The 15251-nt window shown below is 35.4% G+C and overlaps 1 protein-coding gene across 2 annotated transcripts in view; it reads right to left on the minus strand.

Annotated features, from left to right (window-relative positions):
• LOC120412962 (regulator of gene activity) overlaps nt 1-15251 on the minus strand; it is a 43445-nt gene that overhangs the window by 16643 nt on the left and 11551 nt on the right. For both annotated transcript variants that reach the window (XM_039573607.2, XM_039573606.2), the window contains exon 3: nt 4815-5456. In XM_039573607.2, the coding sequence (XP_039429541.1) occupies nt 4815-5453 (639 nt within the window). In that variant the 5' untranslated portion in view covers nt 5454-5456. The remainder of the gene's footprint in view (nt 1-4814; nt 5457-15251) is intronic.

A 15251-nucleotide genomic window follows, 5' to 3' on the forward strand; every position in this document is an offset into this window, starting at 1 on the left:
GAGTTATTGGCATTTTAGTGATAAAATAGCATAATTTTCAAACTCAAATAAAAAAGTGTTCCATCCGGATATCAACTCGGTTCGACCTGCAGCTTGTAGGGGACATCTGGGACTACCATCTGAGACTGAGAACGCTTTGGGTAAGGCAGTTTAACATATTAAATAGACACTTTTACTTTTTGTGAATTTTTTGGTTGTAAATTTTTGCTCGGGGCACCCCTTAGATCCCATTTTCTGGTGATAATTTTATCATATTCGTGTTCCTGAGACAATTTTACAATAGAATCATCCATAAAAATGTTTATTTTCATCCATTTTAACCTTATAAAATGGGAAAGTTGAAAAAAATTAAGAAGCTGCTTTTTTCTGGTGTCATCTAGTATCCTTGGAAACGAACTTAATTTTCAATAAATGTGAATCAAAGATTTTTTTCAACTTTCATTTTTTAAAGGGTTAAAATGGATGAAAATAAACATTTTTGTGCATGTTTCTTATGTGAAATTGTCTCAGGAACACGAATATGATAAAATTATCACCAGAAAATGGGATCTAAGAGGTCCCCCGAGCAAAAATGCATAACCAAAAAATTCACAAAAAGTAAAAGTGTCTATTTAATATGTTAAACTGCCTTACCCAAAGCGTTCTTAGTCTCAGATGGTAGTCCCAGATGTCCCCTACAAGCTGCAGGTCGAACCGAGTTGATATCTGGATAGAACACTTTTTTATTTGAGTTTGAAAATTATGCTATTTTTTCACTAAAATGCCAATAACTCTCTTTAGATTTAACCAATTGGGGAGCTTCTCCCTGCATTTTGTTGCATTTTTTAAGCCCTTTCAGATGTATTTTGAATTTTGAAATTATATTGAGTTTTGCCAAAGTTATAGCATTTTTAAGATTTTTGACGTTTTTGAACCTTCAAACTTTGTGTCCCGATTTGCCCCACTTCCCGTTGACCTAGAGTGCTCATATTTTGGCCAGATGCTAGTTTTATATGTACAAACAACCCCTGAAAATTTCAGGCAGATTGGTGAGATCCAAACGACGTCCCATACAAAGGGGTATGTCCTGTTCGTGGACTCGCTCTTAATTCAACCATATCATATTAAATTTTCAATAGATTAACAATAGATATTTTTGAAAATCTAGTGAGTTTAGTAAAATATGTTCTCAAAATTGTTCACAAAATACCGTATTTTTTTCGAAAATATTCAAGTTTTCAGAATTTGCAATATGGATATCAAACGAAGCGAAATTTTGTATGCTTTTTCACTTTATTAGAGTTTTTTTTTTTTTTTTTGTTAAAAACTAATATTTTCAGAAAATACCGTATTTTTCGAAAATACACAGATTTTTAAAATATGCAAAATGGTTATCAAACGAAGCGAAATTTTGTATGCTTTTTCACTTTATTAGATTTTTTTGTTAAACATTAAAATTTTCACAAAATAGCGTATTTTTCCGAAAATACTCAAATTTTCAAAATATGCAATATTGGTATCAATCAAACGAAGCAGAATTTTGATTGCTTTTTCACTTTATTAGATTTTTTTTTTTGTAAAAAATTTAAATTTTCACAAAATAGCGTATTTTTTTTTGGAAAATACTCAATTGTTTTAAAATATGCAATATGGGTATCAAACGTAGCGAAATTTTGTATGCTTTTTCACTTTATTAGATTTTCTTTGTAAACAATTAAAATTTTCACGCAATAGCTTATTTTTTTGGAAAATACTCAAATTTTCAAAATATGCTATATGGTATCAAACGAAGCGAAATTTTGTTTGCTTTTTCACATTAATAGTTTTTTTTAGTTTTTTTGGAAAATACTCAAATTTTCACAAAATACCGTATTTTTTCGAAAGTACTAAAATTTTCATAGTATCAAACGAAGCCAATTTTATATGCTTTTTCACTTAATAGAGTTTATTTCGGTAATTTGTAAACATTTTTGTATTTTCTAAAGAAAACTCTAATAAATTGAAAAAGCAAACAAAATTTCAACTTATTTGATACCCAAACCCATATTGCAAATTATAAAAAAATAGTATTTTCGAAAAAATACAGTATTTTGTGCAAATTTTAGTATTTTACAAAAAAAACTCTAAAAGAATGAAAATGTATACAAAATTTCGCTTCGTTTGATGCCCATATTGCATATTTTAAAAATTTGAGTATTTAAAAAAAATAATTAGTGAAAATTTTAGTATTTTCACAAAAACTTCAATAAATTTAAAAAGCATACGAAATTTCAATTCGTTTGATACTTCGATTTGATTTTATATTTAGAAAAAATACGGTATTTTGTGAAAATTTTAGTATTTAAAAAAAATCTAATAATGTGAAAAAAGAATACAAAATTTCGCTTTATATCAAACAATTGCATATTTAGAAAATTTGAGTATTTTCGAAAAAAATACGGTGAAAATTGCAGTGTTTTCAAAAAACTATAAAAAATTTAAAGAGCATACAAAATTTCAATTCGTTTGATACCGTAAACCGGGGTGACTTTTATAGGATTTAAATTTTGTTTTTTGGAATATTTTCCAACAGGTAAGGTTTTTTTCAAGATTATTATTTTTAAAACCCTACCCCAGGGCCATACAAAGTCCATGCACTATTTTTGAAAAAAAAAGTTTTTCCAATAGTGTTTAGAAGAATAGTTACGCTAAAAATTCTTAGTTTAAATGTACAATCACTAAGGTTGCTGATATAGTGTTTAGGAAAAAAAATCAATGTTTATATTTATTTAACTAAGCTTATAAGCTTTTTAACAAAAAAAATTATAAATTTAAGGTAAAATTGTTAAAAAGTCGGAATTTTTCCTGAAATTTGTTAAAACTAGTTTTGTTTATAAAATTATCGATTTATATTGCATTTTATACTGAATTCAAGCACGAATCACAAGTTTTTACATTATACATGAAATTTGTTCAACTGAAACAGCCTATAAATTTGAAGATTTTTCTTAATTGTGTTTCAAAAATACATATTATTTATTATTTACAATTTTTTTCCTTCTCCTGGTGGAAAATTGTTCAAAGAAACCGAAAATGAACTCCGCTCTCCGATTGAAAATCATGTTCATTGAGAAAATCATGACACTTTGAGAAGTTTAAAATAATGACTTCCATGAACATTTTCTTAAATATAGTTAACTAACCTTTTGAACATTTCAAAATTTTATGAAAAGGATTTCAATTTGTTTTTGGAATATTTTCCAACAGGTAAGGTTTTTCTCAAGATTATTATTTTTAAAACATGTACTGGGGTAGGCCACACAAAGTCCATGCACTATTTTGGAAAAAAGTTGTTTTAATAGTGTTTAGAAAAATAGTTACGTTAAAAATTCTTAGTTTAAATTCCGGGGTTACTTTGATAGTCATAGTTTTTCTTGTTAAAATCATATTTAAGATGTTCAAATTTTATTTGTACGTTAAATATATCATCACTTAAGTTGTTGATAAAGTTTTTAGGAAAATATCAATGTTTATATTTAGTTAACTATGTTTATAAGCTTTTGAGCAAAATACATTTAAATTTTGGGTAAAATTGTTAAAAAGTCGTAATTTTGCATGATTTTTTTTTAAACTCGTTTTGTGTATAAAATTATCGATTTATATTGCATTTTATACTGAATTCGAAGCACGAATCACAAGTTTTCACATTTTACATGAAATTTGTTCAACTGAAATTGCCTCTAAATATGGAGATTTTTTTTAAATTGTGTTTCAAAAAAACATATATTTAATATTTATACACTTATTTATTTATGCAAATTATGAAATTATTATGAAAAATACGCTTTTTTGTGAACAATTTTGAGTACATATTTATACTTTGAAACTTACTACATTTTCAAAAAATATATTCTTAGTGAAAGCATTGAAAATTTAACATGCTACGGTTTTAGATTTTAGAAAGATTTTTAAGATGAGTCATCGCCGATAAAATAATCGGAATAACGAATATCGTCAGACAATAATATTACCTAAGATAATTTTATCGTCTAACAACCTTGGAAGTACATATTGGGCTAACAATCCTTCCTTTTGTTGATATGCAGGCATCTTGGGAAGGCGCCGGTATTGACTAATAAAATAGTGTTTGTTTAACCTCAGCTGATCTGTCAATATGTTCCAGTGCATCTTCTTAAATTAGAATTTCACTAAAATAGTGCTTAGTTTTGGCTGCCGATGCCAAAACCCAAACGGTTAATACTCCATTTTCTTTTGAAATTGCCTTGGCACAGATTTGGTGACGAACTTGATTTGGCATAATAGCCGAACCTTCAAATATGGCCAGATTAGCGTTCTAACAGATGTACGATCCGTCATACCTCAGAAAACTCCTATACTCAAGTGATGCCGTTAATCACACTTGAAGAAATGCACCGAAAAGCAGTGACACAATTGTCCAATTTCTCCAAAAAATATGCCCAAAGACGAACAACCAAGCCAAAGAAACAGGCACAACCCGGGCCCGACCAGACAGAAACAAAAAAAAAGTAAAAAGTACACCATATCTACAGACAGTAGCGCAAACGCAAAACAGGAAGGAAATCAAGCCGTAATTTCAGGGTAAAGCGTGATGCCTCTTGTAACTCAGTGGTAGTAGAGTGGTAGTCAAAAAAAGCCCTTATTTTGGAAAGAGCACACACACTTCCACGAGTTTCGTCATTGAGCAGCTGTTTAAAAAAACGCGAATCAAAAACAAAACTGGCCTAAACGCCAAAAAAAGTAATCTACGTTGAAGTGAGGGTCAATTGTATAGATTTGGACACTTGAAGAATAGTTTGCATCATTTTTTCACTCACCATCGTTCCACCGAGCCCCGCCGGCATCGCCCTTCGGTCCGCGAAGCCTCGTTGTCCACCGAACAGGTTACTCCTCGCGTTCGCCGCCCCACTGGCCGCCGCTGCTGCTGCCGCTGCCGCCGCCGCCGCAGACACAGAGTTCGAGGAGGAAAGCTGCTGCTGCTGCTGGGAACCGTTGGTGCTCGCACTAGAGGTCGTCGCTGGGTTGTTCGAACTGCTTCCGCCAACCACGCTACCACCACTACCGACGCTGGAACCGATCCCACCGAGGCCGCTGCCGCCGCCACCCCCACTTGACGATCCCGAACCGACGCTGCCATTCCGCGCAGAACTCGGCGATAGCTGCGGGGGTTGCTGCTGCTGGCTTTGCTGACCGGAGCCACCAATCGGAGCCTGCTGCTGCTGCTGCCCTTGTCCCTGCTGCTGTTGCTGCTGCTGCTGCGAGTGAGGTGGTTGACTTGCTCCGAAGCTTCCGGCTCCGGCTCCCCCCGTTGCTGCACTTGGAAACATACCAGACGTTGGTGTGACATGGCCCGATAATGAGCTATTACCGAAGCCACCCGCAGTACCTCCTCTCCCACTCAACGATGCACTACTTGGTATACTTCTCGGAGGCTGTTGGAAATTCAAGTTTGCCATAACCTGCAGCGGGGTTCGTAATCATCCGTCGTTGATGTTCACGGTCGTCGTCGTCATGGATCGAAGTAAAAGAGCACCACGAGAAGGGAGAGAAAGAAAGAAAAAAGAACTTGAATTAATGCACTTCTTTTCAAGATTTTCGTTTGTTTCAATGCTCTCGATACAAGAAATACAAGAGCACACACACACACACACAGAGGGTCGTCACTCCAGTTTTTCCCCAACCGTACTCCACCCTCTCGGGGAGAAGAGAAGGTTCCCCATTTTTCTTCAAGCAAAAGAAACATCAATCGCCACACACAAGCTCCCATGGGTTGGAGGGAAAGATATCGGACAATGGGTTCGGCTCTAACCCAAGTGACTTCGAAGGTTGGCATTGTTGGCAGTCGGAGCAGAGATTCTCTGGTAATTCTAGCGTTTTGTTAGTTTGGAAAACTTTTTAAGATGTGGTATCCAACATCAGTAATCGTTGTGCCGTGCAATTAGTAGTGAAAAAAATCTGTAATACTATTTTCCAAACATTCTTCAAAAGTAAGTAAACATACCGCACAAAGCGTTCTTAAATCAACCTGTAGGCGATTAGGCCCTTACTTAAACTTATTTGGTAATTTGGTAAAATTTAGTCATCAATATCGCATGACAGGGTTGCCAGATTAATAAATCTGTAAACAAATCGAAACAATGGACCGTATTGCCGGATCTTCATGTTGTTAAATTATTGGAAAGGGATATCAAAGATTTCATGTTGTTAAATTATTGGAAAGGGATATCAAAGATTTACAAAAAAAACTAACTTAATCCACCAATGTGGTTGATGCCTTCCTCATTTTGAATATAAGTGGTTTGCTAGCTATTTTTTTAGATCCAGAAACATAAGTACACAGATATAACTTAAGTGGTCATAACTCGAGACAGGGTTGCCAGATCTTCAATGTTGTGGACTCGTTGGAAAGGTCTCTCGATTACCTAACCAACGATGGGTCGGATGATGGATCCGGGCATCGTTTTCATACATTTAAGTGAGATCCGGCTTCAAAAAATTACATAAATATCACTTAAGTGGTCATAACTCGAGACAGGGTTGCCAGACCTTTAATGTTGTGGACTCGTTGGAAAGGTCTCTCGATTACCTAACCAACGATGGGTTGGATGATGTCTCCGGACATCGTTTTCATACATTAAAGTGAGATCCGGCTTCAAAAAAGTACATAAATATCACTTAAGTGGTCATAACTCGAGACAGGGTTGCCAGATCTTCAATGTTGTGGACTCGTTAGAAAGGTCTCTCGATAACCTAACCAACGATGGGTTGGATGATGGATCCGGGCATCGTTTTTATACATTTAAGTGAGATCCGGCTTCAAAAAATTACATAAATATCACTTAAGTGGTCATAACTCGAGACAAGGTTGCCAGACCTTTAATGTTGTGGACTCGTTGGAAAGGTCTCTCGATTACCTAACCAACGATGGGTTGGATGATGTCTCCGGATATCGTTTTCATACATTAAAGTGAGATCCGGCTTCAAAAAAGTACATAAATATCACTTAAGTGGTCATAACTCGAGACAGGGTTGCCAGATCTTCAATGTTGTGGACTCGTTAGAAAGGTCTCTCGATAACCTAACCAACGATGGGTTGGATGATGGATCCGGGCATCGTTTTTATACATTTAAGTGAGATCCGGCTTCAAAAAATTACATAAATATCACTTAAGTGGTCATAACTCGAGACAAGGTTGCCAGACCTTTAATGTTGTGGACTCGTTGGAAAGGTCTCTCGATTACCTAACCAACGATGGGTTGGATGATGTCTCCGGACATCGTTTTCATACATTAAAGTGAGATCCGGCTTCAAAAAAGTACATAAATATCACTTAAGTGGTCATAACTCGAGACAGGGTTGCCAGATCTTCAATGTTGTGGACTCGTTGGAAAGGTCTCTCGATTACCTAACCAACGATGGGTGGGATGATGGATCCGGGCATCGTTTTCATACATTAAAGTGAGATCCGGCTTCAAAAAAGTACATAAATATCACTTAAGTGGTCATAACTCGAGACAGGGTTGCCAGACCTTTAATGTTGTGGACTCGTTGGAAAGGTCTCTCGATTACCTAACCAACGATGGGTTGGATGATGTCTCCGGACATCGTTTTCATACATTAAAGTGAGATCCGGCTTCAAAAAAGTACATAAATATCACTTAAGTGGTCATAACTCGAGACAGGGTTGCCAGATCTTCAATGTTGTGGACTCGTTAGAAAGGTCTCTCGATAACCTAACCAACGATGGGTCGGATGATGGATCCGGGCATCGTTTTCATACATTTAAGTGAGATCCGGCTTCAAAAAATTACATAAATATCACTTAAGTGGTCATAACTCGAGACAGGGTTGCCAGACCTTTAATGTTGTGGACTCGTTGGAAAGGTCTCTCGATTACCTAACCAACGATGGGTTGGATGATGTCTCCGGACATCGTTTTCATACATTAAAGTGAGATCCGGCTTCAAAAAAGTACATAAATATCACTTAAGTGGTCATAACTCGAGACAGGGTTGCCAGATCTTCAATGTTGTGGACTCGTTAGAAAGGTCTCTCGATAACCTAACCAACGATGGGTCGGATGATGGATCCGGGCATCGTTTTCATACATTTAAGTGAGATCCGGCTTCAAAAAATTACATAAATATCACTTAAGTGGTCATAACTCGAGACAAGGTTGCCAGACCTTTAATGTTGTGGACTCGTTGGAAAGGTCTCTCGATTACCTAACCAACGATGGGTTGGATGATGTCTCCGGACATCGTTTTCATACATTAAAGTGAGATCCGGCTTCAAAAAAGTACATAAATATCACTTAAGTGGTCATAACTCGAGACAGGGTTGCCAGATCTTCAATGTTGTGGACTCGTTGGAAAGGTCTCTCGATTACCTAACCAACGATGGGTGGGATGATGGATCCGGGCATCGTTTTCATACATTAAAGTGAGATCCGGCTTCAAAAAAGTACATAAATATCACTTAAGTGGTCATAACTCGAGACAGGGTTGCCAGACCTTTAATGTTGTGGACTCGTTGGAAAGGTCTCTCGATTACCTAACCAACGATGGGTTGGATGATGTCTCCGGACATCGTTTTCATACATTAAAGTGAGATCCGGCTTCAAAAAAGTACATAAATATCACTTAAGTGGTCATAACTCGAGACAGGGTTGCCAGATCTTCAATGTTGTGGACTCGTTAGAAAGGTCTCTCGATAACCTAACCAACGATGGGTTGGATGATGGATCCGGGCATCGTTTTTATACATTTAAGTGAGATCCGGCTTCAAAAAATTACATAAATATCACTTAAGTGGTCATAACTCGAGACAAGGTTGCCAGACCTTTAATGTTGTGGACTCGTTGGAAAGGTCTCTCGATTACCTAACCAACGATGGGTTGGATGATGTCTCCGGACATCGTTTTCATACATTAAAGTGAGATCCGGCTTCAAAAAAGTACATAAATATCACTTAAGTGGTCATAACTCGAGACAGGGTTGCCAGATCTTCAATGTTGTGGACTCGTTGGAAAGGTCTCTCGATTACCTAACCAACGATGGGTGGGATGATGGATCCGGGCATCGTTTTCATACATTAAAGTGAGATCCGGCTTCAAAAAAGTACATAAATATCACTTAAGTGGTCATAACTCGAGACAGGGTTGCCAGATCTTCAATGTTGTAAACTCGTTGGAAAGGTCTCTTGATTACCTAACCAACGATGTGTCGGATGATGGATCCGGACATCGTTTACATGCATATAAATGAGATCCGGATATATGTGAAAACACATTTTTATACATAACTTTTGAACTAGTTATCTAAACTTCAAACAATTCAATAGCGATGTATGGGACCATGAACCAAGTCGAATGCAACCGGTTTGATCAAAATCGGTTCAGCCAGTGCTGAGAAAACTCAGTGAGCATTTTGGTCACATACATACATACACACACATACACACACACATACACACACACATACACACACACATACACACACACAGACATTTGTTCAGTTTTCGATTCTGAGTCGATATGTATACATGAAGGTGGGTCTTTGAGCTTTTAATAAAAAGTTCATTTTTAGAGCAGGATTATAGCCTTACCTCAGTGAGGAAGGCAAAAAGTAGTTGGCAGAGCCAACTTTAACGAAAATGTCAACAACCAATCATAAAAAATAAACTTCGACCAGTGTTGCAAAATTACTTTTTCTATCAATCTATCAATCTATCAACTATGCGAAAAAGGGATGTCAGAAAAAAAAAACCCCCCAACAAATTTACTACATCCAGTCATGTAAAGTTCAATATTTTCCACTAAATCTTCCATATCTGAAGCAAGTATTGCCAGATCAACAAACTATATGACTTATCAGAAAGGTTTAACAACATCCATACAGCGATGTAAAAATGTCTCTTCTGTAAAGGTGGTATTAGACAATGACAAACAAACGCGCCCTTTTTCGTGTTTGACAGTTTGCCAAACTTGCAAACTTGTTTGCGGCAAACTCGCATACAAGACAAAATGTATGCAAGCGTTTCTGCAAACAACCATGGTGAACGAACAACGCAGACAAACTGGCAATCTTGCAAAATGTGGGAGTTTGTTTGTTTGTTTGCCGTAATCTAATACCTTCTTAACAATTTCCAACCAACCACCGACACTTTAGTTAATATTACTGCTGACAGTGTTGCCAAATCTCCATGATCTTTTGAATTAAAGTTACTGTAAAAGTACTTTTCAGAGTTATTTTTTGTTTGTTTGTTTGGATTAAACTTTTTCCATCGTTTCCTTAGGTCCAAACAACCAATTTTGCATGATTGGTTTCTCCATACAAATTTGGGAACTGCCCGTGAAAAAGGGCTATGCTGATATTCGAAAATCTGTATCATGGGATTTTCTGATCGATTTGGTATCTTTGGCAAAGCTCTAGGTCCTTTTCAGAAGCTAATAACTTTTCATCAAAAAATCCTAAAAATATGGCGTCTTCGGGAAAGTAAAGTTCCCGAGTTTTTTTTTTAAAAAAGGTCCTATAAGCTATTGTGTTTCATATGTTTATAGGACCTATTCAAAAAAAACTCTAGAGTTGTTCTTAATTCAATGAAGGTCCTATATCTGAGAATTGACAAAAATTGGATGACAATTGCGCCCTCCACAGGTAAAAAAATGAAACAGTTGCTTTTCCCATACAAACTTCAACGACTTAGACGGAGGGGTTCCCGTGGTCAGAATGAAGAATTTAGCCTAGGGACCATTCATAAACCACGTGGACACTTGAAGGGGGGGGGGGTGTATAGCGATTGTCCACGATCCATACAGGGTTACAGGTTCCCAAAAAAGTGTCCACGTGATTTATGGATGGTCCCTTAGAGTGATGGGTCAATCTTTGATTTCAGAGGATAGCCCCAAGAAAGCCCGGGTTTGGACCACTCTAATGTACAAAGATTTTTTTTTATTTAACTTTTTATTATTAAACGTTGTATTCCCAAAGCAAGTTTTTGATTTTTTTTGGAAAATTTGATATGGTTTAGCAAACTTAAAACGGCAAGAATTAAGATGGTGCAAAATCTAGTGTCATCGCCGGTGAGACATTGGGTCTAGTGGTTGCTGTAGTTTTGTATGACCCAATCCCATCCCAAACCCAATGTCACCCTTGCTGACGGCCCAAGGAAAATGAAATTTACGAAAAAAAATGTGTTTTTTACCGATTTCAAAAAAAAAATTGCGAAATGTGTCACAAATTGTTGTGTAAATAAATCAATACAGTGAGGCTTGTATAAATTTTATTTAAAGTTTTTGTCTTTAACTATTTAAACCCCCCCCCCCCCCCCCCAAATTTGGCCCGAAAAATCAGGGAGCAAAAATGTTTTTTTTTTCAAAAAACTTCAATATTTCAATGAAAATTTAAGTGGAATCAGTTGAAATCAGTTTAAAATGCATTCCCCTGCATTTATAATCATTTTTAGCATGGTTGGGTTGGTTCAAAAATCTCTTGAATTTTTGAAAATTTTCTATGTTTATTATTGTTTTTTTTCGCTAAAAAGTTTTTTTTTTCGCTTAAATTTTTGTTTTTGTTAAATTTTACATTTTTTGAAAACTAATGATTGCAAAACAACTGAACTAGTGTAAAATGCATTTTAAAATACTTTTTTCATTCAAATGTTGAAACTATTGCTTATTATTTCAATATTTATGTATGTGATGTATTATGAATAGTTTACAGTCGATTTAAAAAGTTTTGTAAATTTTAATTAAATTTAATTTATTTTGCCCACTGAAAAGGAACAAAAAGTAGAAAAACAATGTGCATGACCTAAAACAATTTTGAAATTGTAGAATCAAGAATAATATTTGAAAGGGCTTAAATACACATTTTTTATTTTTTCAAACGTTGGACAAGTTAGATCGTTTATTATCGCTGATGTATTTTATCAAAAAAAAAGTGTACAAAAATTAGATTGCAAATTTGATTTGGCATCTTAAAAATGATTTTGGAAATTCAGTTTCACAATATTTTATTTGAGAAAAAAGTGTGTTTTTACAAAAAATCATATCTTTAATATAATTTTTGCAGCATCCAAAACTCAAGCGCAAAAGATATTTTGTGGTTCCTTGAACATAAAAAAAAATCGAAGAAATAAAGAAAAAGGGTATCCTTCTTTGAGTTCAAAAAAAACAAATAAAAAAAAAAAATTTTTGTTTCTGTTTTTTACTAAACAGTCTTAATCAAAACCTTATTTCGGCATGTTTAACACCAAATTGATCAGAAAATCCCAAAATGGCTTCTTTTGGCATAGGAAATTCATCGACAAAATTTCATAAAAAAATTAAACTCAAAAAAAATTCAGAAATAAATCGCTATGACAACCCAACTGTCACAACCCGATCTAAATGAGCATCAAGTTGTTTCCTTGACAGAATTGTCGTTTCAGATGGATTTTCAGATTCAGATCACATTTCACACAATTCACAGTGGAGAAAGAATGCGTGGACATACCGTACGGAACGCTATAGTCACAATCTTGGTTATCCCGGACTCGATACATTTTCTATATGACTTTCCATAACAATTTTACAGAGAACTGCTCAATCACAACTCGATTTTTCCCTACACATTTCCCACCCGCAAGTTCAGGAATTTTTCCACAAACTAGAGCCCAGAACATCGCACACGGAGCTTTAACTAAGTAAAACACCGTTACGAAAAAGAACAAGGTTTACGAATGATTGTGAGGGTCAACCTTAAAAAGAAGTGCATTAAAACACAGCCTTTTTTTGTTCTGACTTTCCACTTTTCTCTTTTGGTACTGTTGCAGAAATCGTGACCGATTGGTTTGGTGTTAAAACACTTAAGATGACATCTCCAATAGCCGCATAAAGCATTGCGATGAAGAAAAAACTAGCACTAATTTAGCAGTCGACAAGCATTACAATTTAGAGTACCATCGAGGGTTAAAGTGTTAGTGAGCAAGCAACATTTTACTAATAATGCGAATGTTAACCAGCTTTTCTTTTTCCATCGATTTATACAATCTTATTTTCATGAATAATTCCCGCCACAGCATAAATTTACACACCCAGGTTCGCTTCTTTCCTTTCATTTTGATATGATGTAATAAAAACAGGAGCCGTTTGAAGCAGGCCATTGAATACACACTCCTCCGGCTGTACACTCTTCTCGCAAGAGCGCAAGGATGTGTGCGGAATAACAGAGTGTGTGGCTGGAAACCTCCTTTTTATTAGCACGGAATAGCACCAGGCTTAAGTGGATCCCTCTACAGCAGGCCTCTCGCCTGGTTGTGTTAGTGTGCGAAGTGAGTGTGTTTACGAAAAGGTCCGTAAATCGAAACCAGGATTGCGGGCTCAGGTTGCATTCCATTCTAAACACATTTTTTTTTATGAAATCAGAATAGAGTACGTTTTGAAAATACAGATAAGCTGCATAGCATGTTTTGATATTCGTTACAAATTCGTACAAATGTTTTAAAAGTTTATGTCATTATGTGGTTTTTTTTTCGCTAAAATTATTGAATTCGTCAAATCTTACAGTTTTTTGAAAACTAATGATTGCAAAACAACTGAACTAGTGTGAAACGCAATTTAAAACATTTTTTGCATTCAAATGTTGAGACGATGGCTTTTTTCAATTTTTTATATTTTTTTACCAACCCAAGATATAAATTCGCGCAGACTTTCGTTTGACATTCTACTGAATTTCCGACGATCTTCCCCATGACTGCATTCACATGATTGCTGTCACCACGCAGCAGAGCACGGGCATGAAAGAGATCGGTTGAGCGTTTGCCGTGAGTGCCGTGCTCGGTTTACGTTCTTTTCAACTTCGTTAAGTGGCGGTCGCTTCGCGATGACGAGCATCACAGGCTCAGGCTCAGTCCGTCAGTTGAATTTCCTAAAAAGAAATTTTGACCCTCTACTGCCCAATTTTTTTTTCGAATTTTTTTATTTTTTTCATTTTGAGCAACTTTTGTTCTACGAAAAAATTTACTTCTCTTGTTTTAGGTTTTTGTTGTTACATTTTTAGTAATTTAATTTGCATTAATCTTGTTCAGTTTATGTTTGTTTTTGGTAATATTTAGCCTATTCTACCACCTCCATTTATTACATTTTGCCTATCTAATTTGTTCATGTTTTTACTTTTTACAGTCACTTTTTCAATTTTTTTAACTTTTTTTTCACATTTTTTGCTATATAATAATATACACAGAAAAAAATATGTAAATTTACAAAGCACGTAATTACTGTTTCTTATGTAAACTCACTCAATGTAATGTTGAAATATGATGTAAAGAGTAAAAAGTCATGGAAATTACTCCAATGTAAATCTAAATCTAATGTAAATCATGAATCTAATGGAAACGTTGAGCATGGAAACACAAATCTGATGAATTTCTACCCGTGTTCGGCTTCCTGTAAATTCCTATTTAATGTAAATCATATATCCAATGTATTTCTGCCAAACGTTGACTTCAAAACTACTTGATGCTTTAGCCGCTCGTTTATAAAATGCGAAGATGGCTCAGTCGGCAGCGGGTAGCAGCAGTAACACCGATCTCCCTACCCGTCGTCCGTTCGATTCCAGTCCAGCGTTATTCCACTTGGCCGTCGACGGAAAAGCGTACCCTACCTGTGAAACAACTTTTTAAATTCAGAATTTCCTTTTGCTGCCCGCTTCAATCATTTTAAAATAGAACATAGGCCACACCCTTTTCCTACTGCAATCCAAGTCGAGCTTCTCATTCCCATTGGCCAATCAGAATTAGTTGATTTGAACTAATGTAAATTCCAAAAGTTATGTAAATTCCAAAACTAATATAAATTTCCAATGAATCTAATGTAAATTTCCAATGAACCTAATGTAAATATACATCATTTATCATGATACCTTTTGGTACATGATAAATAATGTAAATTTACAGGAATATTTTTTTTCTGTGTACAGTAGTTGTTCGCTAACTGGGCTGAGAACGTAGCCCAGTCACCGAATGCTGCTCGTTAACTGGGCTGACCAAAAAATAACGAGGGTACCACCGATGCATAATATTTTTCAGATGAAATATAAAAAATAAGTTTATCAAATTTATTAACAATGCTTACTTTTCATATTTCTTTAATTGTAACTTGAAATTAAACAAAAGTTTGAAAAAAGTTTTTTTTATTTATTGAATATGATTTTTGTATCCATTGACCCCTCGGTCATTTTGGTTTGTTTTGTTTTTTTGACGTTTTGACGCT

This window comes from Culex pipiens, chromosome 3 (genome assembly GCF_016801865.2).
Source record: "Culex pipiens pallens isolate TS chromosome 3, TS_CPP_V2, whole genome shotgun sequence".
NCBI classification, from domain to species: Eukaryota; Metazoa; Arthropoda; class Insecta; order Diptera; family Culicidae; genus Culex; species Culex pipiens.